General features: G+C 45.9%; 1 protein-coding gene across 2 annotated transcripts in view; it reads right to left on the reverse strand.

Annotated features, from left to right (window-relative positions):
• The window catches only part of CAMK1D (calcium/calmodulin dependent protein kinase ID), a 441976-nt gene that overhangs the window by 63622 nt on the left and 353031 nt on the right, over positions 1–25323 (reverse strand). For both annotated transcript variants that reach the window (XM_047754537.1, XM_047754538.1), the window contains exon 4: positions 39–177. In XM_047754537.1, the coding sequence (XP_047610493.1) occupies positions 39–177 (139 nt within the window). The remainder of the gene's footprint in view (positions 1–38; positions 178–25323) is intronic.

Genomic DNA, 25323 nt, shown 5'->3' on the forward strand with positions numbered 1-25323 from the left:
CAGAGCAGCTGGAGGAGGCTGCTGAGTGACAGCCTCACCTTGAGGTCCCTGTGGACGATGCCCATTCTGTGGAGATAGTAGACGGCATCCAAGACCTGGCGGATCAGAGTGCTGGCATCTTTCTCTGTGTAAAATCCCTTCTCCACTATCCGGTCAAACAGCTCTCCACCAGATACGCTGTTAAAAACAAAACAAAACAAAACAGAATAAATCAGTACACGTTTGGGAGGACCTGTTGAACTATCCAGGGAAAAATGATCAATAAGAACTTTCGAAATGGTGAAAGACCCAAATTGATTTCAAAAAATGAATCCATTTTCAGATTTAAATGTTGCCCCTTATTCCCGTTTCTCTGTGTCATGATGCTCTAGATGTCTGGAATGAAATAAAGGAGAGACGATAAACCAGGACCCAGGGACCAGCCAGGCCAAGTCTCTCCTGGCCTTTGCCTCCACTCTGCTGGGACAACATGAAGGCAGAATAACCTTCTCGAATATCAGCATCATCAGTTACAGGGAAGCGAGGCTGGATGAGATGCCTCCTTTGCATAAGAGAGTAGCCTTAAAGGTCTAGAGGGTGAGGGGGGTGTTGTGGGCAAAGGAGCGAGAGGCCAACAGGACATCGGGGTTCTTGACCCAGTTCTGATCCTAATATGCTGGGGGGATGAGCACTCGTGGAATCTTTGGACCTCAGTCTTTCAATCTGAAAAATGAGGGAGTTAACCTAGTCAACCATTCCTGAGAGGCACCAGGACCTCGAAGCCACGTTTGATTGACAAATAAAGACAGAAGAATAACACTCCATTACATTGTTTGGCTTTGGGATTTGGTGGGAATATTTCATTTAATTTGCTTTGAATTTCAAATTGCATTAACTTTTTTTTTTTTTTTTAAATTTCAGGGCTGCACCTGCAGCATATGTAAGTTCCCAGGCCAGGGGTCCAATGGGAACTGCAGCTGCAGGACTACGCCACAGCCACAGTAACACCAGATCTGAGCTGCATCTGTGACCTACTCAGCAATCTGTGGCAACACCAGATCCTTAACCCACTGAGCGAGGTCTGGGATTGAACCTGCATCCTCATGGATACTAGTCGGATTCGTTTCTGCTGAGCCACAATGGGAACTCCTGCATTAACTTTTTTTTTTTTTTTGAAACATATTGAAAGGAGACTTATGTCATCAAAGGTCAAAAAGCCCTGGTGGGCAAACCTGCAGAGACCCTTTTGGCTCTGATATTTGACGGCTGTTTTGAATTTCACAAAATAACAGAACTGTGCAGTCCTGAAGCGAAACAATTCAACTAACACTTTCACCTTCAAATTCTTATAGACTCCTCTAAGAAAAACAGCGCTTTGTTCAAATAATTAAGCCGTCCTGGAAATTAGCTTCAAGGGATAGAGCAGTACTATTTTAATAAAAGAGTTTGATAAACATCGTTTACAGCTTTAAACAACATGCCCCAGCAGTTAACACACATACGCTAACACACAAAGCTATGATTCATTTTCTGCAAGTCAAGGCAACTGATCCACTGATCCGCTGAAATGCTCTTTCTTAAAAGAAAAAACTAATAAAACACAATTGCAGCTATGAAAGGACTAGTGTTTGAGTCTCCCCCATTACCTATAGTCACTCTAAGCCATTCCGCACCTGGATAATAATTTGTTTCCAAAGCAAACTCAGCCATGTAGATAAAAGAAGAGAGATGCGTGGGAGAAATGAAAAGTAGTGCAGAGAGTGAAGAGAAATGAAAACGGGAGCATCCACATTCTCATGATCATGTTGTGGGAAGGATCCATCCTTAGGTGAACATTCTCTCTCAGCAACTGATGTCAGGTTCTCACCACTCTTCATTTTTCTAGAACGTTCTTCCAATGAGTTCCAATGGAAGCGCTTTGCGGAGCTCAAGGATATCCTACAGGAGGTGTACAGCTGCCCAGGGTAGGGTGAACCCCTGCGCATTCACTTGGAGGCACTCACTTCACAGAGTCGTTTACTGGATCACTCATCCCACATATACTGGGTGCAGCTACCCTGGGCGGTTGGGGCCAATCAGGGTGGCATTAGCTGCCTTGACTGTGCCCCACCTTCAACACTGGCACCCCTTCCTGGTGTTCTAGGGCTTTCTTACCACTGGCCTGCCTGCTACTCACGCCCTCTGCAAGGGGTGGAAGGCCTCCCCCCATCTCCACCTCCCACCCCAAGCTCTCCACACCCACACTTTGCCAGATCCTTTTCCTCCCTCAAAACCCTTTTTTTGGGTCTTTCGGGCTTCCCACTCTCTCAAAGTCCTCTCCTCTGCAAGGTGATAGAAGGTTTTAATAGCTGTTGAATCGCATTTTCACTGTGATAGGTCAGCAATGCAATAAGAATTGAAGCATCGGGGCTGAAGTATAAGACGCTCCTGTCAAATGTGTCAGCGTCTTAACTTTCTGCACATTTACTATTTCGCTTCTTAAATTCCAAACTGCACCAGGGATTTCTTCTTCTGAACACTGCTCAGAACGAATGTGGTTTCCTTAGAAACCAAGGAACAGGGGAAAAGTTTAAAAACTTGCTAATAAAAAAGTAACAACACTGATAAAAAGGCCTTAAAGTTTCACTTTATCCTTTCCAAAAAGCTTCTCACGCATACATTTCAAGCAGGCTGTTCTTACAGACTGAATGTTTATACTCCCCCCAGTTCACAGGCTGAGGCTCTACCCTCCCCCGTGTGATGGTATCTGGGGGTGGGAATGTGGGGAGGTAATTAGGTTTAGTTGAGTCATGAGGGTGGGGCCCTGAGGATGGAATTAGTGTCTTCATAGAAGAATAAGGGAAAGCAGAGAATTGCCTTTCTCCCTTTCTCTGCCACGTGAGGACACAGCAAGAAGGCGGCCGTCACTACGCCAGGAACAGAGCCCTTCACAGGAGGCACCAGCACCTTAGGATCTTAGACATTCCCGGACTCCAGAGTTGGGAGAAATACATTTCTGTCCTTTAAGCTGCCCCGTCTCTGGTATTTTGTTTTGACAGCCTGAGCTAAGACACTCAGTCCCTTGCAAAGAACCAGATTCTTCCCAGAATCACCGAAAAGGAAATACATTTAGAACTGCAGAGAGGGGCGTGTCTCATCTTTCGGCTGGCAGAACGTGGGCAGGTTGGGGTGGCTGGCTGCTGGGCTGACAGGTTGTTTTTTTCTGCATCAATGTCCTTCTATGGCAAGATTCCAATGTGTGTGGTTTAAAGGTTCTAGTTAGAAATCAAGTTTCCCAATGAAAACCTGCAAAGCATCAGAATGCAGGTAGGAGAATCAGGGGCCAGATGACTGGGGAAAAGGAGCAGAACCATAGGAACAGGTCACCAAATAAAATGACTGAATGGTAACTATGGGAGAGAGGTTCTGTTTCGGGGGTTGGGATATAGATACAGAAGGAAACCGGTTCCCAGAAGACGGAGTTGGTTTGAAAATTCTCTTCTCTTCTTGATGCGAACCTGGACATTCATTTACAAGAACCTGCCTCTGCAGTGAACTTGGCTTTGCTCAGTCTCTGATCTCCCTTATCTATTACATTGCACAGCTATCAGTGCATGTGAATCTTAGCTATGCAAAGACTAAACAGTTGGATGTAATGATCTTAAAATTTCTGTTGACTTGCAAAATTGTAAGTAATGTGAATGTATTCAAATGGAAAAATAGTCAAGAAACATAATTTTAGTAAACTGTAAGTGTTGATTCTATACTGTACCACATACTGTAAGGTCCTGTATATAACTTTGTCAAGAGACTAGGCATCCGTGGTTAGTACCGGGCAAACCATGCTGTTCTTTACCTGCACTTGAACTTCTCCATCTGATTTTGGTAGATACCACCCTCTTATTTTCAGATGTATTGCTAATTATAATTCTAAATGTTTTATATCTGAACAACATCATCCATACAGTCATTAAAAAAAAAAAGTCCCTGTGCTAAGGCTGAAAAAATGGGCTCCTAAAATCCTATCACCCTAAAGGGTGGATTTTATAAAATGTGAAAAAAGGCCTACAGAAACAAGAATGGAACCCCAAAATATATCTCTTTGACATAAAATTAGTTTGAACTCAGGGCAGTTAAGAAGCCAGGAAATTTAGGAAAAGCAGCCCCTTTTCTGGCTAAAGGCAGGAAATAAATTCTCTCACTGGAGACAGATGCTTATCAGCCGAGAGTGCAAGTGGCAAACAACCTTGTTCGACTAACTCTTGTCATCTCAGTGACATCTGCAGCACTTACCACCCCCTATTCCAAGGCCCTTTGTCTTGTCCATTCTTCAAAAATTTATTGTTTGCCTAACAGGTATGAAAGCTTCCTGTTCTGGTCACTTCTTGAGGTCTTCATCCTCTTGTGAAGGCACCTGTGTACACGTAAAACTCAACACGGAGCTCCCACTGTGACTCAGAGGATTAAGAACCCCGCATAGTCTCTGTGAGGATGAGGTTCAATCCCTGGCCTCACACTAGGTTAAGGATTCAGTGTTGCCACAAGCTGTGATGTAGGTTGCAGGTGCAGCTCGGATCTGGCATTGCTGTGGCTGTGGTGAAGGATGGCAGGTGCAGCTTCAATTCAACCCCTAACCTCAGAACCTCCATATGCTGTAGGTGTGGCCCTAAAGAGAAAAAAAAAATGAAAATGTGTGTGATTTTTTTCCTACTCCTCCGCCTTTGTGAGTTTCATCTTCAGACCCAGCCAGGGACCCTCAAGGGGCTGAAGAAAACTTCTTCCTCCCCAGCGAGGCCAAAGAGTACAGCGCTGTCCTGCTAACCCGAGAGGCAGTGGTCAGAAGTATCCACGGTGACACTGGGATGATACAAAGCATTGCAATGGCAGCTGTTCCCCGGAAATGCACAACACTGCAAATTCACACAACTAGGCAGTGCCATCATTAAAGACCCAGGTGACTTGGCAGTAAGAGCCACATGGCCTTACTGTGCCCCAAAGCAAGGCTGGTTATAGTGCATGTCTTCTAAGAAACTTTCCCCCATTTACCTTCTTTTTTTCTTTTTGTTTTTGAGCCACACCTGCAGCATATGGAGAGTCCCAGGCTAAGGGTCTAAATGGAGCTACAGCTGCTGGCCAACACCACAGCCACAGCAACGCAGGATCCAAGCTGCATCTGCGATCTACACCACAGCTCATAGCAACGCCGGATCCTTAACCCACTGAGCAAGGCCAGGGATCGAACCCGAATCCTTATGAATACTGGTCAGATTCATAACCCGCTGAGCCACAAGGGGAACTCCCAGCCACCTAATTACTTTTGATCCTAACAGGAAGGTGGTCCTAAAATATGCAAGTGGTGACGGACAGGCTGCAAACAAAGCAGTTTTCCCACTGTGAAAGGCCATGGCCCAGACAACAGAAATGCGCTTTTTGTCACTCAGCCTGGAGAAAGAAAGGGACGATCAGTCTCCTCAATCAAGTCCCAACCCGGCAGCTCCTGGGACATCCCTCCTCCCCCGCAGGGCACCCTCTGTCCCTGTCCCTGTGACTGTCATGACATATGTCATCCGTCTTTGGTACCCCTGGCGGGGGACGCAGGGTCTCTCTCACCCACTCTGGGAAGCTTAAGGGTTTATTTCATGAAGCCTCTGTTCTCAATATTTCTCTCCTTCGACAAATCCCACTTTCATAATAAAAATATCTTTCTTCTCAGAATTTAGTTTCATGACATCTTCCCAGCCTCAATCTGTTTAGAAATTTTCAAAACACAAACACAGGCCTCCCTGGTCCACGGACCAGATATACATTTAGCCCCTTGTGCACCATCCCATGTCGATTCTGATTCTTCTGCCTTCTCAGGATCCGGGTGCCGTGGACTGGGCTGTGTCGCTGCAACCCACAGTTTCTGCTTTGGAATCCTAACCGCCCCCCCGCCCCCACCCCAGTCCATCTCAGAATGTGACTGCGTTTGGAGAGAGGGCCTTGAAAGAGGTTATTAAGGTGAAACGAGGTCATACAGGTCTAGTGAGAAGAGACAGCAGGGGTGAACAGAGATGCTGGACCATCCGAGGACCCAGCGAGGAGGAAGCCGACTGCACACCAAAGAGAGAGGCTTCCAGAAAAACCAAACCTGCCAATACCCTGGACTTGGCCTCGCAGATTCCAGAACAGTGAGGACATAACCTGTGCTGTTTAAAGTCACCCAGTGGGTGCTTCTTTGGAACGGGAGCCCAAGAGACCAACATGCTGGGCACATAAAGCCTATTCCACAGCCCTGCCGTGCAGCTTTGAATGTACACTCTTCTTTTTCAAACTTTATTGGGGGCGGGGGTGCTACCTTATTTGCACTGAGTGCTGCTTTTTTATTTGTTGTTTTATTTTTTTTTTGTCTTTTTGTCTTTTCTAGGGCTGTACCCACAGCATATGGAGGTTTCCAGGCTAGGGGTCGAATCAGAGCTGTCGCCACCGGTCCACACCACAGCCACAGCAACGCCAGATCTGAGCAGTGTCTGTGACCTACACCACAGCTCACGACAACGCCGGATCCTTAACCCACTGAGCGAGGCCAGGGATGGAACCCGCCACCTCACGGGTCGGATCTGTTAACCACTGCACCACGACGGGAACTCCTGATGCTGCTTTTTTATTCACCTATATTTGTACTGTATGCTTTTTTATTCACCTACTCAAACAATCTTGTGTCAAGTGGTAAAATACGTTGTCCAGGGGCTACCGGGTGCAGTGGGGGAGGAGCTAAGACACACAGACGAGACGAACACAGTGCAGATGGTCCTGATGTTGGGGGGAAAGGGGGTGAGGGTGCTTTGGAAAAGGCCCAGGGGACGGGGCAGGAAAACGTGACTTGGAGCCACCTTAAAGGAGGAGCAGTATTTAGTCAAGTGGAGAAAAGTCTAGCGGGCAGGCAGAGGCCACTCATTTGGATGAGCATGAAAGGAGTTGCTGCTGAATTAATCTTCAGGGAAATAGAGGCAATGAAATAAGCATTAAGTGAGCGCTTTCTAGAGGCCACCACGTGGCAGGCAGTGAGTCTGTATCTGAGAAGCTACAAAGTAAGTTCAAGTTCACCATCATGGCCACCAGGGACTCACGACTTGCCAGACGATGACGCAGGCTGGTTGACTATAGGACATCTTAGAGAAATGTCTGTGGTGGTTAGAAAAGGTTCCTGAAGGAGGTGTCCTAATTTTTGTCGTGTCTCCAGAGTCTAGCCCTGCAGAAAAGTGTCAGCTGACTCCCGAAGGAAGGCGTGAGGGGAAGGTCACGATAGGCACGGGGAAGAGGATGGACAAGGTGTGCACAGAAGCCTGACTTGTCTGGAGTCATGCCTGGTGAGGACAAAGTCATATCGTGAGGGATTCCGAGGACCAGGCAGTGGAGGGACTGGGTGGCCTGCATTCGAGGGCACTCCAAGCTGCGATGATGCAAGGAGACCTACTTCGGAGAGAGATGCTACCCAGAGTGTGACCATCTGTGAGTGGGATGCTTAGAACAGGAGTCCTTCTGCACGGTGTGTGCAGTGTCTTCCAGGGAAGGTCTGTCCTCGCCGTGCTGGAAGCCCATTGCTTTTATCCTCTCGGTCCTGCAGGCTTCCTGAGCAGACTTCTAGATGCACTGAGAAGAGGAAATCCATTCCTCTGACTCAGCCCACTCTGCAGTGTGCACTGGTTTCCCATCCATCCAGACAACAACTTTCACTGCTTTTGGTGGGGCTTCAGTGCTTCCTCACAACCAGTCATCTCTCCCTGTTTTCCAACTATGTCCCTCCAGTGCCCATCCAGCTGCCCCTCAAGGCTGCCCAGGAAAAGTGTACTTAACAGCCAAAAATGATGGATACGAAAGAACGGGAGGGGTTTTAATTCTGCACATGGAACTTGTCTGCTGAGACTCTGATAAAGAAATGCTACTTTTACATTACTCGTGAGAAAAAAAAAAAAAAACACTAAAGGATTTGTTTAAAAAACTTAGCATGCTCAAGATTAAGAGAAAACAGCTCATCTCTTCTAACACCTGTTCCCATTCCAAAAAAGATAAGTTAATTACAAATCATTTTTAGATTTTTGAATTCCAAGAGGGTGAAGCGTGTCTTATTCACACTGAATTCCCAGTATCTACGACAGATTCCGGTGAGGGAGGAAGAAAAAGAAAATAAATGAACTAAGAGATAAATGTGAAACATTCTGAGAATTCAAAAGGCTCTGGGGAGAATGGAAATGAGCCTGAGCTGAGTATCGGGTGTAGCCACTTTTGTGTGGGCTCCCCGATGACCACACTGGATGACAGCACAGGGCCAGCCAAGTGATTATCAGGGGAAGAGCTTCTGGGCAAAGGGGCGAGCCTGTCCCGAAACCCTTAGGACAGCACAGGTCTTAGGGTATTTGGGGACCAAAAAGAAAGGGTTCCTGGAGTCTAGTGGGCAATGAGTGGCTGAGAAAGACGAAGGCCCAGATCACACATGGCCAGGTGTTATGGGCTGAATATTTATGCCTCCCCATCCATATATTTAAACTTGACCCCCAAAGTGATGTAATTAGGAGGTGGGGTCTCTGGAAGCTAATTATGCCACGAGGTTGGAGCCCGCATGAATGGGACTAGTGCCCTTATCAGAGACCCCAGAGAGCTGGCTCGCTCTACTCTCACCATGAGAGGCTACAGGAGAGGTTGGCAGTCTACCACCCAGAAGAGGGCTCTCACCAGAACCCAGCCATGCTGGCACTCAGATCTGGGACTTCCAGGCTCCAGAACTGTGAGAAGTACATCTCTGTTGTTCATAAGCCACCTGATCCCTGCTGCTTTGTTATGGCAGCCCATGGACAGAGATGCCATGTAAACTAAGATTCCAACATGATGGGTTTATTTTACATTTGATGAGATATCACTGGTGGATTTTCAGCCAAGGCACAGGGGAACTGGTCTACATTTTTTCAAGGCTCACTCTGGCTGCCTGCTGGGCAGAGAATGGGTTATAGTGACAAGAGTGTAAGCAGGGAGATCACTGGCGAGTTACTGCAGTGATACGGGTGACAGAGGCTGGTGGTTTAGCTTGGGGGACACGGGAGTCTAAGAGGAGTATACAGGCATGAGGATGTTCTGAAGACACAATAGACAAGACTCACGAATTAAGCTGGTGTAAGGCATGCTGGAAAGACATGAAGCAAGGCTGTCTCCTAATGGATAAAGAAAATGGGGTATATATACACAGTGGAATATTACTCAGCCACAAAAAAGAATGAAATAATGCCTCTTGCAGCAACAAGGATAGACCTAGAGATTATTATACGAAGTGAAGTTAGTCAAAGACAAATATCATATGATATTACTTATATGTGAAATCTAAAAAAAAGGATACAAATGAACTTATTTGCAGAGTAGAAGCAGACCCACAGACTTTGAAAAATTTATGGTTACCAGGTGGGGCAGAGGGATGGACTGGGGGTTTGGGATTGGCATATGCACACTGAGGTACATGGAATGATTGGCCAATGGGGACCTGCTGTATAGCACAGGGAACCCTACCCCATATTCTATGGTAATTGGCGTGGGAAAAGAACCTGAAAGAGAGTGATACGTGTTCATGCAAAACTGAACCACTCTGTTGTACAGCAGAAAATGATCACAACCACACCTCGATAAAACTTAAAAAATAAACAATGTCTCCTAGACTTTTGACTTGAGGAACAGCTAGATGGTGGTTCCATTATCGGAAATGGGGGACCCGTGTGAAAGCCCAACCCGGGCAGCACTGACCACTAGAACTTCTGCAATCTGATGTGGCAATCACTAGCCACAGGGAGCTACTGTGCATCTGAAATGTGGCTAGTGCAACTGGAAAACTGGCTTTTAAATTTTTTTTTTTGTCTTTTTGCTATTTCTAGGGCCACTCCCATGTGGCATATGGAGGTTCCCAGGCTAGGGGTCCAATTGGAGCTGTAGCCGCCAGCCTACGCCAGAGCCACAGCAACGCGGGATCCGAGCCGCGTCTGCAACCTACACCACAGCTCACGGCAACGCCGGATCCTTAACCCACTGAGCAAGGGCAGGGACCGAACCCGCAACCTCATGGTTCCTAGTCGGATGCGTTAACCACCGCGCCACGACGGGAACTCCTGGCTTTTAAATTTTATTTAATTTTAACTAACAGAAATAGCTCCAGGGCACTATTCTATGGGATTGCATAGATCTAGAGCCTTGGGAAGGATGTGGAAATCTGAGATGCCTACTGGATGGAGACGTCAAGCAAGCAGCCACACTTCAGGGGAAGGCAGGGGCTAGGGTTCAATATCAGCAAGTCATCCGCACGTAGACAGTCTTCAAAGCCACGAGCGTGGACTTGACCCATTGGGAGAATGTAGGTGGGCAAGAGAAAGGCGTATGAGAGCTGGGGATGCCGATGCTCGGATGAGGAAGAGCCTGCGAAGGACCAGACAGAGGTAGGAGGCAGAGGAGGCGGGTGGGGCCGTGGACGTGGAGGAGGAGGGTCTGGTCCACCTGACAGATGCTGCTGAGAGAGCAAGGAAGTCAAGGACACAGAAGTGGCCACTGCATTTGAGCAGACGAAGGCCAGGGCTGGAGGTGGACAGCTGGAGTCACGGGCCTACAAGGTGCTTTTAGACTCTCAGCTGGAGATGACTGAGTACACGGAGGCAGGTACCCAGGATTGGCCTCTCTGGGCCTCATCCTTCTCATCTACACAAAGGGGATCATACACAATCTAGGAGCTACGTGGAACAATGAAGGGAAAACTCCTAAGCAGACGCGCAGTGTGCTCTAGGGTTTTGTGAAATGTCTGTCTCCTTCCTTTTCTGCTGAGCATCTGGCGGAAGGAGCCAACCCCTGATTGACAAGGGATCAGGGTACGGGAGCTGCTGGGAACAGGCAGCTGTGACAAGAGGTGGGTGACATAAGTGAGGCGGGTGACACAAGAGCTTCTGTTTCTCCAGACTGAACCGTCCTCTCCTCTTCTCCCTGTTCACAGGATCCAGGCACTTGACTGGGACAAAAATCCGTGACAATGTAATGTGTCCTCACAATTCAGTGTTGTGTCTTCTGTATTAATTAGATAACATTTCTATAACCTCACATAATGAGGACTCGCCACGTGAGGGTCGGAACGCTCTCGACCTTCTACAGAACATTTCCTGCGACGGTCAAGGTTAATGAAATACCAGGTAACATGCCAGAGCCCCGAGCAGTGACCTTGTGGTAGCGCACACATGGCATGAGCTTTGTATTAACAGATGTTTTTGAATATATTAGATTTAATTTGGGGGAAAATTCCATAATGAGCTGTTTGTTACAGACCCGGTCCTCCCACCACTAGTTCTGATGAGTTCTGAATATTTTCCTTGGCAACAATTACTTTTCTATTATGATTTTCTGGTGTTGAAGTAATTTTGCACTCCCGGAGTAGGTAACAACTGGAGGAGACAGGAGATGGCTCTGGATTAGGTCTGGACCATGGCTTGATTACAGATAGACCGTAAAATTGCTAACGCTCATGGCGGGATGGCCAGTGGGCTGAAAACACATCCTTTTCTATCTTGGGTAAGTGAGTGTGTTCAAAACCAAAGGGGAACAATTATGCAACTTCACATACGCCCAGAGATATATATATATATTTTTTTTTTGTCTTTTTAGGGCCGAACCGTGGCATACAGAGATTCCCAGGCTAGGGGTCAAATCGGAGCTATAGCTGCCGGCCTCCGCCACAGCCATAGCAATGCTAAGAGAGAGCGTGATGGGGCTCACAGCAATACTGGATCCTTAACCCACTGAGCAAGGCCAGGGATCGAACCCTCGTCCTCGTGGATACTAGTTGGGTTCCTTAACCACTGAGCCATGATGGGAACTCCTATGCTCAGATATTTAAAATCTGAAGACAACTCCATAGGTTCCCCAAACTTATGACAAGTCTAAAGGATGCACTGATGCTTTTTTTTTGTTTGTTTGTTTGTCCAGCTTGCATTTGTTCTATGAATTTAGAGTCATTCTAGTGTTTCTCAGCCAATCTCTACTGAAAGTGAACCACCACATGCATTTAGCTAGAATAAGAAAGGTCTAAGAATGCCATCCAAGAAGCACAACCAAAATAAAACACCTATTGTTCAGACGTGATCGAGTCTGCGGAGTTCAAGTTTACTTTCTATCAAGAGCATACACAAATGCACAAGACCACAGCTGCCCACTGCAGGCTTTCCTGGCGCTGGGCCACTGGTGTACCTGTTGAATCCTCACACATTTCCATCTTTCTAATTCCTGTTCATCATTTAGATCCTAGCTTGAGTAGCACTACTTCCAAAAGGCCTTTCCTGAGCCCCAGACAAAATGAGCTCCTCCCCTCCCCCATCACGCTCTCTCTTAGCATCTGCATTTTCGCCCGGTGCTCAGCGGGTGGAATGAACTACTGGCATATTGGTCCTGCTCTGCCCCTGCCTATTCTGGGCTGTGAACTTCGGGAAGGCAGAGGCAATATCAGCTGACACTGTTTTACCCAGGGCCTAGCACAGTCCCTGGCACAGACAAACAGCTAACACACACACAAAGATAAAACAGGGAGTGGAATCTGGGTGTAGTTGGGAAAGACATAAATCCCCCAAGCACTTGCCATGAGGGGCACAGTGAAGGCTGCCTCGTTTAGCTGACTGTCTGCTGAACCAATTTTCTCTTATTATCCACCACGTCCATCCAACCCCCCCACTCACCCATCCATTCTCAACTCTCCCAGGTACCTAAACTTGCTACTGGTTTGCATGCTATACCTTTGTCTCTCCAACCACCTGGGCCTCTTCTGTACCATGTTTTGCTTTTTTGCTTGGAACAGGTGCCTCACACTGAAGAATGTTCTGGGACCCCCCAGCCCACCCAGTGAATGGCTCTCCCACCTGATCAGTCCTGGCTTTGCCCAGGGACCCTGAGTAGACAAGACTTTGGAAATTCCCCGCAAGAGAAGAGTATACTGAAAAGCATCTAAATAAAAGAACCCATCAGCATGTTTTTATAACCATCCGTTTAAAAATCAGGTCAAAAATCCATGTAGGATGATCTGCTGAAGGGTGAGTTAGGAGGGATACAGAGCAGGGTGAGGGGTCAGAGTGACTCCCCAGTGTGAGGGCCTGGCTAGCAATGTCATGGCCCAATCTGTGCCCACGGACGGGATGGCGCGGATCAAAACAGACCAGAGCAGCCTGCAGGACAGAAGCAGTTAAGCCATCATGGTTTGTTGTCGTCTGTGCGTTTTGATGGATAACTCTTTTAGACACTCTCATAACTGCACAGACCTACATTAAATGCAGAAATAGCCTCAGTTAATTAGCTCTCTTAGAATGAAGATAATGAAACAGACCAGGTTCCAGACGTTTCATAAGTAGCCACTGAACTGGCTTTTTCTCGCTCAGGCCCAGCTGCTCCAAGTATGAGAATATAACACACACACCCCGCCCTCCGCCTCACAGCTAAGGTTCAGGCAGCCTCACACATTTCCCATGGGTTCTAGTCCCTTACCGGCAAAAATAATTCTGGCTGATGGATTTCCATTTTTTTCTAGCACCCATACACTTACCCTCCACGTACAGCACAGAGTGAAATAAGACGTAACATGACATTGAATGCGATCATTGCAACATCCTCAAAGACAACGTTTCACAACCTCCAAAACCTCATTTTGGTTGTATTAAGAGCCTTAACATAAAAACCAAGAGAGGTTTTCTCCAAAGTTAATAGGTCTACTAAGGATGGATACAACTAGCGTTCCCGCTGCGACACAACGGGAACGGTGGTGGGATCGGCAGCACTGGGACGCAGGTTAGATCCCCGGGTCGGCACCGAGGGTTAAGGATTCGAGCTGCTGCAGCTGCAGATCAGATCTGATCCCTAGACCGGGAAGTGTATGGGCTGCGGGGTGGCCAAAAAAGAAAAAAAAAAAAGAGGGTGGCTACCACTCACCCCCAGGAATGATGAGCAGCTTGGTGAAAACTGTCCTGAGATTTGGGTGGTAATTTAGAATCACCACCTCCAAGGCGCCAAGCCCAAAACTTTAGGAGCTGCCTTTAAACAAAGACTGAAAGTCAAGGTGGGGGTGACAAATGGGTAAGACCTAAAGTTCCCGCTTTCACATTTGAAACTGTCTCTCTAGAAAAACAAGAGCATGAGACTTCTTCAGTTCCAATCCAATTTGTTAGAGAAATGGAAGTCACGGAAAGGATTTGGCATCGGGTGCCCACCCTGCTTAGCACAGATCATCACTCAGGGACATGTGGGGCCCCTCCCTGCTCCGTCCACTGCCCGCAGGAGCTTGGAGGTGTGGGCACACGGATGAGCCCTTGCTGGTGGGCTGCTGTCCTTGTCAACAGAGCAGTCCCTCTGGTCAGCCAACAACCCCAAATCAGGAGCTTGGGGAAACTGCCAGTGGTTTTTCAGGTTCCAAAGAGAAAGCTCTTTCTGGGAACTCCCTTCTTTCCCTCTTCAAGGTCTAAGCCTATCCTCAAGGCCCCACTCCCTGCCCATCCCATCCCTCTCCTGACTCTGAGCCCAAGCCCCTGTGCTCACAAGAGCCTCATGCATCTTCTCCTTCCCTCTCTGTCTTGGCAGAGAACGGCTCCTCGCCACTGTGGGTCTACAGGAGACCTCAGGCAGAACCATTCCTTCCTCACCAGGCATGCCTGCTTGCTTTTGAACCATTTGTTCGAAAAGATTTTTGGGAGTTCCTCCCATCGTGGCTCAGTAGAAACGAACCTGACTAGCATCCATGAAGACAGGAGGTAGGTTTGATCCTTGGCCTTGCTCAATGGGTTAAGGATCTGGTGTTGCTGTGGCTGTGGTGTAGGCTGGCAGCGAAGCTCTGATTTGACCCCCAGCCTGGGAACTTCCATATGCCATGGGTGGGGCCCTAAAAGAGACAATGAATAAATAAAGTTTAAAATCATGTATTTTTTAATAAGTAAGAACAAGAAAAGTTGGGAGTTCTTATCGTGGCTCAGTGGTTAATGAATCTGACTAGGAACCAAGAGGTTGCGGGTTCGATCCCTGGCCTCACTCAGTAGGTTAAGGATCGGGCGTTGCCGTAAGCCATGGTGTAGGTTGCAGATGCAGCTCGGACCTGGTGTTCCTGTGGCTGTGGTGTAGGCCAGTAGCCACAGCTCCGATTGGACCCCTACCCTGGGAACCTCCATATGCAGGTGTGGCCCTAGAAAAGACAAAAAAAAAAAAAAAGAACAAGAAAAGTTGAAATATCATGAGCTGTTGAGGAGTGAAGACAGGAATTAAACTGCATTGTTCTGGGCCAGACCTAAGGCCAGGATGATTTATTTATTTATTTATTTATTTATTTATTTATTTATTTATTTATTTTTATGGCCACACCCACCATATGGAGGTTCCCAGGCTAGGGGTCAAATCGAAGCTATAGCTACCAGCCTACACCACAGCCACAGCAACATAGGATCCGAGCCCTGTCTGTCACCTACACCACAGTTCATGGCAACGTTGGATCCTTAACCCACTGAGTGAGACCAGGGATCAAAGCTGCATCCTCATGGATCCTAGTCGGATTTGCTTCTGCTGCGCCACAACAGGAACTCCCCAGGATAATTTCTTAGCTTCCCTTTATTGCATCTCTGATGCAGGTGGGGTATTTAATGATGGTTGATTTTATGTGTCAATTTGACTGGAACAGAGTATCCAGGTATTTGGTCAAATGTGACACTGGATGTGTCTGTGAGGGTGTTTGGGGATGATTTAAACTGAGTAGAGCATATTTCCCTCCCTGATGGCAGTGGGCCTTGTCCAATCAGTTAAAGGCCTGCATAGAACAAAAAGGTTGAAAAAGAGAAAACTCCTCCTGCTTGAATTCCTTCTAGCTAAGCGTCTGTCTTTTTTTCCCCCCTGTTTTTGGATTTGAATCAAAATGTTGGTTCTTCCCAGGTCTGGAGCCTATTGGCCTTTGGACTAGAACTGCATCATCAGCTCTCCTAGGCCTCCAGCTTGCCTACCTGCCCCTACAGATCTTGGAATTTGTCAGCCTCTACCACAGTGTGGACCCGTTCCTTGTAATAAATCTTATGTATATGTACACATCCTATTGGCTCTGTTCCCCTGTAGAACCCTGATTAATAACATAACTAATACAGAGACATTCAGCTCCTGGGTCTTGGAAGATTCTGGGCATTTACAGGTCTCCTCGGCTCAACTCCAGTTAATGGCATCATCTGTGGCACATTCAGAAAGACAAATTCCTGGTCTCCAAAGTAGGGACCTCAGAGGCCAACTGGCTAAACCTCTCACTTTAAGGGACAGAAGTGATGCTCTGAGCTATGGGGTGACTCGACGATGGGCACGTGGTCCACAAATGGCCCAGTCCCTGGGCACTGCCTCATGATGTCTCCTGGGAAAAGACCCCTTTTCCACTAACTCTAGTCACCAACCCAGAAGAGAAACCAGAGAGTAGGAAAAACAGGGTGGGAAACAATAGGAAATGAAGGATGGGATCACAGAGGGGAAACGAGAGCGACCAAGTGTTTTCAGCAGTTGACGGTGTATTCAGAGACCCCCCCAAACATTCTCCTGACTGGAAACAGAGAGCGTGGAAAACTCACATTTACAAATAATTTACCCGTGGCTCCAACTTCTCCCCCAATTTACAGCAAGCTTTTCTAAGATACATGAACCCCAAGGAGGCAGATCTGAGGTTCAGCAACTATTTTTTTTTTCTTTTCAAGGCTGCACCTGCGGCATATGGACATTCCTGGGCTAGGGGTTGAATCGGAGCTGCAGCCGCCAGCCTACACCACAGCAATGCCAGATCCGAGCCGCGTCTGCGGCAACACCAGATCCTTAACACGCTGAGCGAGGCCAGGGATGGAACCCACATCTTCACAGAAACAGTGCTGGGTTCTTAACTCACTGAGCCACAATGGGAACTCCTGAGGTTCAGTAACTCATGACATCACCTCTACAGGTAACACAGGCATCGAGCCAAATTCGAAGTCTATCTTTGATGATAAAAATGCCACTAGGCCAAGCAGAAGTTTAAAATTCTGTCCAAGCACCAAAGGGGCCCTAAAACACACCTACAACAAAGTTCTTGTTTGTCCTTGATTCATGAGTTTCTGGAACAAAGTTCTTTCTCAGACTACCTTTTCCTAAATTTGGAAAAATAAAAAACACCAACAGAAATTCATACACAGCAACACTGAAAACCCACAACAACAGCTTCCATAGAGGCTCAAGTCTCTTACTCTCTTCAGCACATTCTGTTCCTAGTGTTTTCATCTGGGGTGTGTGCATGTGTGTGCATGTGTGTCTTCAGAAATGACCATGAACTTTGGTCAGTCTGGGTCCCACAAGTCAGAGCAGGCCCCCGTCCACGAGCAAGGCTGGAACAGGCCTCCTTCTGGTCCTTCCGGGAGCAGGGCCCACTGCAGCGATGGCCCCAAACCTTCTCACAAGCATAAGTAATAAGGCTCTGTGGGAGTTCCTGTCATGGTGCAGTGGAAACAAATCCAACTAGGAACCATGAGGTCGCAGGTTTGACCCCTGGCCTTGCTCAGTGAGTCAAGGATCTGGCGTTGCCATGAGCTGTGGCATAAGCCAGTGGCTATAGCTCCAATTAGATCCCTAGCCTGGGAACCTCCAATATGCCATAGGTTGGCCCTAAAACGAAAAAAAAACAAAAAACAAAAATAAGGCTTTTCGGGCACAGAACTGAGAGTCTTAAGCTTTGGACTTGATTTGGCTTTTAATGTTCATGTTTCTCTGCTGCCGGGATCTTTTAAAACGTGATATTCTGTTTCATACATGCTAGGAGGGCTGCAATTTTAAAAACAAACAAAAACAAAACTGAAAAAAAAAAAAGGAAAACAACCACTGCTGGTGAGAATGAGAAGAAATCGGCATCCTCATAGGTTGCTGGTGGGGATGCAAAGTGGTGCAGCTGCTCTGGGGGAAAGAGTTGGGTGACTCCTCAAAAACTAAACACAGACTCACAATACGACTCGGCAATTTCATTCCCAGGTGAACTGAAAACACTGAAGTATTTCTCACATTCATTTCTGTTCATATAAAAATTTGGACATAAATGCTCATAGCAAAATGATTCATAGTACCTTAATGTACATCAATTGATTAGATGAACAATAGTGATATATTCATTTGAGGAATATTATTCAGCCATTAAAAGGAAAGCAGTACTGATACATGGTACAACACTGCAAACATGGTACAATACTGAAACCTTACACGAAGGCCACACATTGCATGAAGCTACTTGTACGAAATGTCCAGGGTAGGCCAGTCTGCAGAGATGGAAAGTGGATGAGTGATTACCAAAAGCTGGAAAGAAGATGAAATGGGAAGTGACCACTAGTGGGTACAGAGCTTATTTCGAGGGTGATGAAAATGTTCTGGATTATACAGCATTGACAGTCACACAGTCGTGCGAGTATACTAAAAACCATCGAACTGAATTCCTTCAAAGGGTGAATTTATGGTATGTGAATTCTATCTCATTCAAAAAATACCTTCTTCTCTTTTTCTAGACCCATTAATTTTTTTGGCCACACCCCAGCATGCAGAAGTTTCCAATCCAGGGACTGACTTGCGCCACAGCAGTGACAATGCTTGATCCTTAAGCCACTAGGTCACCAGGGAACTCCCAGACAGTTATTTTTATCAATAGGATGACAAACATGCACAAGGCATTTATACCAAAGAACTCAGAAATAACTAGTGTTTCCCTTGGCCATTTAACAAACAGAAATCTCCCCTTTGTCTTGGCTTATTATTTCCATCTGCTCCACATCTAGTCTTTCTCTCCTTTCTGACGACACACAGGGGTGGTCTCTCTGGGGGGCTACCACGTCCTCTTTTGGACAGCCCCTCTCCTTCATGCCTGCTTCCTGCACACACCTACCCCTGCTTCACCAGCCCCCATCTCCAATACAGCATCTCCTCTTGAGGAACAAAGTAGAAAAAGCCTAAAGCACAGAGACCTTTGGCTGCTATGTCATTCTCAGGCAACCTCTGCAAATAAACCACTTAACAAAGGATGCTGGAGTCATTCTCTCTGGAAGCAGCCTTTAGCTGCTTACGTCTCCCAAGGTCTCCATCCCATGACCTCCAACGACGTAAACGGCACCTCACTTACTCACGGGAATGTGAGCCCTTTTTTACTCCTATCAATGGATCCCTTTAGCAAAGAACTTAATTGCATTTAAAGCCCACTAAAGGGATTTGCTTCAAAATATACCAGGAGTCATTTTGGAAAGGGACTATGCTAATCAGGGCAATAAAAAATGTTCTAAAAGTGGCTTAGAGTGATGGTTGTATAACTTGGGAAAATTTCCTGAAAATCATTGATTTGCACACTTAAAATGAGTGAATTCTGTGGGATATAATTATACTTCAGTAAAGTTGTCAAAAACAAAAAATAAATAAACAGGGAAGATGGGGTAGAGAGGGGGACGTGGGTGGGTGTAGAGGGAAAGCCGATGGGCCTTAGGTGGACAAGAGAGGTGCCTGGGTGATGGGTAAATACAATGGGTGCTGCTAGTGTTGCCTTGTGCGCCCCCTCAGGCCACCCTAGACAGACTGGCTGAGAACTTTGCTGAAAGTGCCTTGTAACTCACGTCCTCCCCTCCGCCCTGTCCTGCCTCCTTCACTCCTCCAGATGCTGATGGCAGCAGCTCCTCCCAGAAAATCACCTACGCCAAAGCTCTGCTTCAGAACCTGTTTCCAGGGAACCAGACCTAAGACAGAGTCTTATTATATATTCGCTCTACATTTTTAAACATTTAACATTTTTGATAACAAGAAAAGAAAAAAAAACCTAGAAGTTCCTCAAGCTGAGGTACCACCCACTCTAGGAAAATTATACCTGATGTTTCACAGAATCTGTAGCCAAGACAAAACGTGTTGTTCAGTAAATTCTAAGTCGGAAACCTGCTGCCTTATTACCAGTGCCTTCCTTGCTCTTCCATAAAGGACCGTGAGAGGCAGTCACCCATCTGTTCAGATGGATTTGCTGGACCCAGAAGCTCTCTTCTTACCCTGTCTGCAGGAGTTAGAGTGTGTGCTTTCTGCCAAACACGAAGAAAGGAAGATGAGAAAATGTAAAAGTAATGAGACACTCAGAAAGGCAATGAGATGCAGGAAAGTCTTGAACTTAGAGTCCATTTTCCCCCCTACGTTTAATATAATCGCACTCTCTGCCAGAAAGCCTGCAGGCAGGAGGATAATAAAATTTCAGTGATTAAATTATTTAAAGTCTCTGATATTGCAGCATTTTAGAGAGCATTCCACATATTTTGTCTATCAAGAGGATGATCTGGAAAATCCCCTTTCCTTAGGGAATCCAAAAGCCACCAATTATCTGAAATTGCTTTGCTTTAAAAATTCCAATTATTAGGAAGTGCTTGTTGTCTTACCACTGCTAACTTCCACTGGCCCTTTAACATGAACACTGGTAATACACGGAACGTCCTCAAACAAAGAGATGTAAATTATTGATTTGGTTATGTATGGCAGGTCCACATAACACCTAGCACTATGGAGTGTGCTGTCCTACGCAAAAAAAAAAAAAAAATTCTCTAAGAAGGCAATGCCTTCTAACTTCTTGCAATTTGTTCCAGAGTTGCTTCAGTTGACCTATTTGTGCCTTGGTCAGTGGCTCATCTCTAGCTGTAAGCCTGCCCATGTCCATTAGTCCATTCCGTCTACCTCTCTGGTTCCATTTTCTGCTTCTGATCATGACATGGTACCTACATCAGTGCATCATTTGCTTACAATACAAAGTCCTCTCCTACATGTGAACCCCCCATCGGCTTGTTCCTGAGCATTCCCTCCCACAACCCCAAAGCAGGAACGCCAGCAAGTGAGGCCCAAATGAAGGAAAAGGGAGGGAACTGGAGGCGTTGTTAGACACAGGCAGAGAAATGCAGGGAGAAATCAGGAAAACTGAACCCCAAATTATGTAATGAAATAGCATAACTCTGTTACTACACTATTATATAATATTCTTACAAGTTAGGAAAAATATTCAGCATCAGCAATACCACATTTCTACTCTTAACTGCTCTCAATCTTTACTTTTCAAAAATATTAGTGTAATCAACACGGCAATATGAGTTTTCTACTGTCTTACCCTGTAAGAACTCCCAATCACCCCTGCTGAGAGCACCTTGGTAGAAGTCCAGGGGTCCAAGGAGATGCTCCAGCACATCACTGGAGCAAAATAAAATCCGAGGTTGGACTCATTGAAAAGGGCGAGAAGAACAGTTTCAATTTACCCACATCAATCTCCCCAGATCAGCTCAGCTAAGGGCTAAGAGAACGTCTCAGCATTTCATTTCTCCCAGGGGTAAAGTGAAAGCATGTGAGTGAGTCCTTGGCTTCCCTAGCTGGGCAGGATACTGTCAGAGAGACCCATCTCTTTCTTACCCTGCCCAGAAAACTGGTGTGCTACATGACTGCCGGACAAGAAGAGGCTGTAAGGATAATGGCCAGAGCTCTTGGAGGGCAAAGGGACATGGATTGTACCAACTGCTTTGCTGACATGTAAGCCCACTTATAGGCCATTGGGGATACCTTGCCTGCAAATCCATCAGCTCAACTACCAGTGCTCCACTGACCTCAGCCATACATCCCCTAACCCTGTGGCTGGCTCCAATATGTGCACATCCCCCATGGTGGAGAGAGTAAGACGCTGCAGATGGCTGTGAGCATGCACAGAAAGCTGGCCCAACTCTGTGAGATTTGGGAGAGAGCACACAAACTTGAGGTGCAGCACCACTCTAGAGAAAACAACCTAGAATGAGGCTGTCAGCATCCAGCAGGACTTTGCAGGATCAAGAGAAGGCATACAAATTAAAAATTCTCTTCCAAAGGGAAACAAGATATATGAGGCAGGAGTTTCCACAGAAAAGGTCTGAGAAAGCCTCAGAATCTCTAACAGGGTTGATGGAAAGTATTCCTCCCCTGAAGCCAGTCAGTAAAGACTGGAAAAGATGATCAATTCTTCAAATGTGAACAAAGCTATGCAAGACTTGAGGGAATAGTTAAGAAATAAAAGGAAACAGGACAAGACCAAAAAAATTACATTAATTTTTAAAATAACTGACCAGAAAGAAATGGAGATCTGAAATTTTTCTGGTAAAGAATTCAAAATTATTGTTTTAAGGCAGCTCAGTGAGCTATAAGAAAACATACAATTCTTGGGAATGTAAACTGGTACAGCCACTATGGAGAACAGTTTGGAGATACCTTAGAAATCTATACAAAGAAATTCAATATGACCCCGCAATCCCACTCTTGGGCATATATCCAGACAAAACTCTACTTAAAAGACACACGTGCACCCGCATGTTCATTGCAGCACTATTCACAATAGCCAAGACATGGAAACAACCCAAATGTCCATCGACAGAGGATTGGATTCGGAAGATGTGGTATATATACACAATGGAATACTATTCAGCCATAAAAAAGAATGACATAATGCCATTTGCAGCAACATGGATGGAGCTAGAGAATCTCATACTAAGTGAAATGAGCCAGAAAGACAAAGACAAATACCACATGTTATCACTTATAACTGGAATCTAATATCCAGCACAAATGAACATCTCCTTAGAAAAGAAAATCATGGACTTGGAGAAGAGACTTGTGGCTGCCTGATGGGAGGGGGAGGGAGTGGGAGGGATCGGGAGCTTGGGCTTATCAGACACAACTTAGAATAGATTTACAAGGAGATCCCGCTGAATAGCATTGAGAACTTTGTCTAGATACTCATGTTGCAACAGAACAAAGGCTGGGGGAAAAATGTAACTGTAATGTATACATGTAAGGATAACCTGACCCCCTTGCTGTACAGTGGGAAAATTAAAAAAAAAAAAAATAGAAAACATACAATTCTACAAAATCAGGGAAAACTATGCATGAGCAAAATGAGAAGTTTAACAAAGTGATGAAAACTGAAAAGAAACAAGTTCTGGAGCTGAGGAATATAATGAATGACATTTTTAAAAATGCCATAGAAAGCATCAACAACAGACCAGATCAAGTAGAAGAAAGAATCTGAATTAAATGGCAGGTCTCATGAAATGATCCAGTCAGAGAAGAAAAAAAGAATGAAAAAGTGAAGAAAACTGATGTGAACCATCCAACACAATCAAATGAAACCATTTCCACATTACTGGAATCCACAAGGAGAAGAGAAGGAGAAAGGGGCTAGAAGTTTATTCAAAGAAATAATGGCAAAGAACTTTCCAAACCTAGGGAGAAAGTTGACCATTCAAATTCATTAAGCTAAGTTCTCCGAAAATCTCAACCCAAAAAGATATTTCTGAAGACACATTACAATAAAACTATCTAAGATCAAAGATAAACAGAGAATTTTTAAAGCAGAAAGGGAAAAGACTTCCTCTTATACACAGGAACTCCCATAAAGGGATCAGGGGGTTTCTCAGTAGAAACCTTGCAGGCCAGGAGAAAATGGGCTGATATAATCAAAGTGCTGAAATAAAAAAAAATTAACCAAGAATACTTTACAATAGCAGATATAGCCTTCAAAAACAAAGGAGAGGGAGTTCCCGTCATGGTGCAGTGGAAACAGATCTGACTTGGAACCATGAGGTTGCGGTTTTGATCCCTGGCCTCGCTCAGTGGGTTAAGGATCTGGTGTTACTGTGAGCTGTGGTGTAGATAGCAGACGAGGCTCAGATCTGGCGTTGCTGTGGCTCTGGCGTAGGCTGGCAGCAACAGCTCCAATTAGACCTCTAGCCAGGGAACCTCCGTATGCCATGGGTGCAGCCCTAAAAAGACAAAAGACCAAAAAAAAAAGGGAGAAATAAAGACTCCTCCAAACAAAAGCTGAGGGAGTTCATCACCGCTAGATCTGTCTTGTAAGAAGTGCTGAAAGGAGTTTTCCAAGCTGAAATTAAAGAATGCTAATTAGTACCATGAAAAAATACTAAAATAGGTAACACTACAAAAGCAAGTATATAGTTAAATTCTGAACATTCTTTTTTTTTTTTTTTTGCTTTTTAGGGCCACTCCTTTGGGATATGGAAGTCAGGCTGGGGGTCGAATCGAAGCTGTAGCTGCTGGCCTATACCACAGCCACAGCAATGCCAGATCTGAGCCGCGTCTCCAACCCACACTACAGCTTGTGGCTATGCTGGACCCTTAACCCACTGAGCGAGGCCAGGGAGAGAAACTGCATCCTCATGGATACCAGTTGATTCATTTCCACTGCGCCACAACAGGAACTCCCTAAATGCTGAACATTCTAACAAGGCAATATGGGCTCTGATAGAGGAGAATAGAAGGGGAGGGGACGGAGGAGAGGAAAAGTATGAGAGCGTGGTCCTCCTCATTGGGTAAGAGAGAAGCCCTGGCATCTGGCATCATGATCAAAATCTTGGGATGAAAAAAGGACACATTTCAGGACTTGCTGCAGCTCTGGCCATCCTCCACATTAGCTCCCTCCGGCAGCAGAGCCTTCCAGCCAGGGCCAAATCTAAACAAAAGGAACCCACATCATTCACTGGCTCAGCACTTCTTTAAAATTCCTCAATGTGCCTACAGTGGAATTTCAATCAAAGTCAGCTTATCCTTCTTTTTCCTTTGCAATCTGAGTGTGCTGCCAGCCATCTCTCAACCCTATGGTAATAGAGTTGTTGGGGGTGGGGTGGGGGAGGTAAGGAGTGCAGGTTGTTAAAAAATAGCCTTTTCTTTTAGAGCAGTTTTATTAGGTCCACAGCAAAATCGAGGGGAAGATACACAGATTCCCCTTTACCCCACCCTAACACATGCACAACTTCCTCCTCCTCAACTCCCCCCACCAGACAGCACATTCGGTACAACCCATGAACCTACTGACACATCATGATCGCTCAAGGTCCACAGCTTACACTGGGGTTCACTCCTGGTGAACCTTCTATGGGTCTGGACAAATGTATAATGACATGTATCTACCATGACAGTATCATACAGAACAGCTGCACTGCCCTAAAAATCCCCTGTTCCACCTGTTCATCCTTCCCCCCTCCTGAACCCCTGGCAACCACTGATCTTTTTATCATCTCCAGAGTTTCACCTTTTCCAAAATGTTATACAGTTGTAATGATACAGTATGAAGCCTTTTCAGGTTAGCATCTTTCACTTAATAGTATGTATTTGTTTCCTCCATGTCATCTCATGGCAAGTACAGCTTTGCTTTGCTTGCTTGCTTGCTTTCCTCCTTCCCTCTCTCTCTCTCTCTCTTTTCCTTCCTTCCTCCCTCCCTTTCTTTATTTTCTTATCCTTCTGAAATAGACACTGACTGACTGTGCTGCCCCATAACTCTGCTGGGATTAG

The sequence above is a fragment of the Phacochoerus africanus genome, chromosome 12 (genome assembly GCF_016906955.1).
Source record: "Phacochoerus africanus isolate WHEZ1 chromosome 12, ROS_Pafr_v1, whole genome shotgun sequence".
NCBI classification, from domain to species: domain Eukaryota; kingdom Metazoa; phylum Chordata; class Mammalia; order Artiodactyla; family Suidae; genus Phacochoerus; species Phacochoerus africanus.